The 2,745-nt window shown below is 35.4% G+C and overlaps 1 protein-coding gene and 1 long non-coding RNA gene across 2 annotated transcripts in view; both read left to right on the forward strand.

Moving 5' to 3' along the window:
* LOC103521745 (ATP-binding cassette sub-family E member 1) overlaps positions 1-2,745 on the forward strand; it is a gene marked incomplete at its 3' end in the record, with an annotated part of 21,165 nt that overhangs the window by 10,691 nt on the left and 7,729 nt on the right. Inside the window, 1 exon segment of the mRNA XM_026832278.1 lies at positions 1,337-1,343. Within this exon segment, the coding sequence (XP_026688079.1) occupies positions 1,337-1,343 (7 nt within the window).
* LOC113472507 lies at positions 1,682-2,405 on the forward strand. The gene is made up of 2 exons (XR_003394778.1): positions 1,682-1,799; positions 2,316-2,405. It is a non-coding gene; the product is annotated as an uncharacterized LOC113472507 (long non-coding RNA).

The following is a 2,745-nucleotide window of genomic DNA, read 5'->3' on the forward strand; positions in this document are numbered from 1 at the left end:
CTCCCGTTTAACATTAACACTACCGAAGCTTACCTGTAAAGAAATGCGGTTTATGGTGTTGGATCCCTTTTTCTCCTTTTAACTTGTTAATAAAAACTGTTTCCTAGTTATCCATTTGTTACAGTCTTCTTGGTCTTCAAGTTTCTCAAAAAAAAAAAAAAAAAAAAAAAGGTTCCGGACGATGTTGACGTGTGAAGTTAAAAGGTGTGTTATTTCATCTTTGGAAGTTAATAAAGTTTTTAACCCCTGACTCCCATCAAACTTTATTAACTTTAAGACATATTTTGTTTACCTTTTTCCCTCGTTTTAAATCTATGCTTTCTTTGTGTTACACAATTTTTTTATGGGATAAATCTTGACTAAACCCCAACTTTATTATCTCCAAGATGACATAATTACAATGTTGTTTAAGTACCCTAAGACGTCACTATGGAGATGAAAGGAATGAAAAACAGAGGTATACTTGAAATGGAAGTTTAGAAGTTTGATACCTCTTGGGAAGGATTAATTAGGATGACTTTTTATTTAATTTATGACTTTCGGTGACAAGATCAAAGATGGTTGATGGGTTAATAAATTAACTTGTCGGGATTTCCTACCTTATTTCGATGATGTTTAGCCACGGAGAGTTGAAATAATATGGGATGAAGATTTATGTTTGTTATAATCGGATTATGTGTTAGAAGTGGAGCTAGACTTCGATAAAATAGAGGCCCATTGAAGTTTACGTGTCAAAAAGGGTACGCCCTGGGTGGCCAGTCTAAAAAACGTAAGAACATGCCGTAGAGAACACCGAATGGAACAGTCACAAGTGTTACCGATAGGATCAGTCGAACAGATGAGAAGTTAACCGAAGAAAATGGCTGTAGGACTTACTTTTTATCAGATTTCAAATCTTTGTTTTTAAACTACTTTCCCATTAATTAGTCTTCGGGTGACCGGTACTTTTTTCTCTCGAGGAGGTAACTACACTGAAAGACTTTGTTCATGATCTAACTCGTAGATAGTGTTCGGGGTGTCTTTCTTCCCGTCTGATGATGTTATACACTCTAAATCCTGTTGAGAAAGTCTTAGTTAACCTTGAGTGTTCATACGAACCCGTACATCCATTTTGCAAGTATCATGTTGTCACTCTTGAATGACACTTTCCGTACTTTCGACTCATGAATGTAAGTTCGTTATTTAAATCATTTTAAGAACTAGATAGATAATCACTTCCTATACTTAGACTAGACTAGTTAGATTCGATTTGTTTTAGGCTGCAAACTTGGAAAAAGACACAACCATCGGTACTCACACAGAATTCATTCCAACTTCATCGCTCCCCATTCCCCGACCCGGAGAATGTTGGGAGGTGGTAGGAACAAATGGTATAAGGCCAAATCAACAGCACGTCAAAATTTTAGCAGGTAATTGTTTTTAATCTTCTTGATTTTCATCCTGAGAAATCCTTTGGTTTTAGTCCTTTTTGTATGTGATTTTGATAAAGTAAAATTTGACAAATAAAAAATCAAAAATTGATCAAGGGAATTATTGAATTTGCTAGATACCCTACACCGAAGAAAAAAAAAATCAAATGAAGGAAATACGTAACACAACCAAATAAACAAACACATCCTTAGGTAAACAGAAACCCAACTTGGGCCGCTACTCGAGTCCACCTGATTGGAATGAAATTCTCACAACACTTCCGTGGTTCTGAAGTTTGCAGAATTATTTCCAGCAAGATTCTCGAAGATGATCTGAAAGCCTCTCATCCAAACCTCAGTATGTGGACCAAATACCAAAGGCTGTCAAAGGTAAAGGAACTTCAATTTCCTCTCTTTTTTTTAACTTTGAATTTATTCTTTTTAAACTCTACCCTGCCACCCGTAGGAATATCAAGTTTTTAACTTTTGTATAAACTGAAAGCAGAGCAGACCAGAAGTGACTAACCAGTACTTGTGGTAGAAGTCACGTCCGTGGAATATTGCTACCAAAGGAACTGGCACCATGAACGAGCAGTGACCCTGGTTATTATAAGGGAATATAGGTCAAGGTTAAACGCAGAAGGAGTTTTCACAATTAGAGCAGTGATTAGTGTTATTATAGGGTTAGGTTAAATACAAAAGGGAGCTTTTCTTTTCCACGGACGTGACTTCTGCATAATCCTTTTTTTTTTTTTTTTTTTTTTCAAAATTATTTGAGATTTCACGACAACAACGAAAGTAGTATCCTACTGCTGGGGTAAAGCAACTCTTTAGACTACTTTGGAGCCTTAGTCCTATTCAAGGAGTGAGCACTAGGAACTTATTTTTATTTCTCCTGATTTCCAGGTACCGTTCAGCAACTTCTTGACAAGAAAAATGAGAAAGACAACCAGAATGAGATGTGTCAAATGTTGGAGCTGGACAAAATCAGAGGGCGTGGTATAGAGCAGCTTTCTGGTAAGACTTTTTTTATTGTTATTATTTTTTTTTTAATATACTGATTGTGTTATAGGTTATAGGACCCTCCCCTATTGATTAGTACTTACCATGGGGGGACAAATACCATCTCTTTTTTTTTTCTTCTTCTTCTTCTTCTTCTTTTTTTATTATTACATTTTCACTACTTGTTAAAGCCAAAGTCTCTGCAGTCTCTACAAAAATAACAAGAGCTCTGAAAATCTCTAAAAAAATCCTTGCTAGTCCTGCTTAAAAAAAAAAAAAAAAAAAAAAAAAAAAAAAAAAAAAAACCCCCCTTTTTGGAAATACACCCAAAACC

Source organism: Diaphorina citri, unplaced genomic scaffold, assembly GCF_000475195.1.
Source record: "Diaphorina citri unplaced genomic scaffold, Diaci psyllid genome assembly version 1.1 scaffold5857, whole genome shotgun sequence".
Classification (NCBI taxonomy): Eukaryota; Metazoa; Arthropoda; class Insecta; order Hemiptera; family Psyllidae; genus Diaphorina; species Diaphorina citri.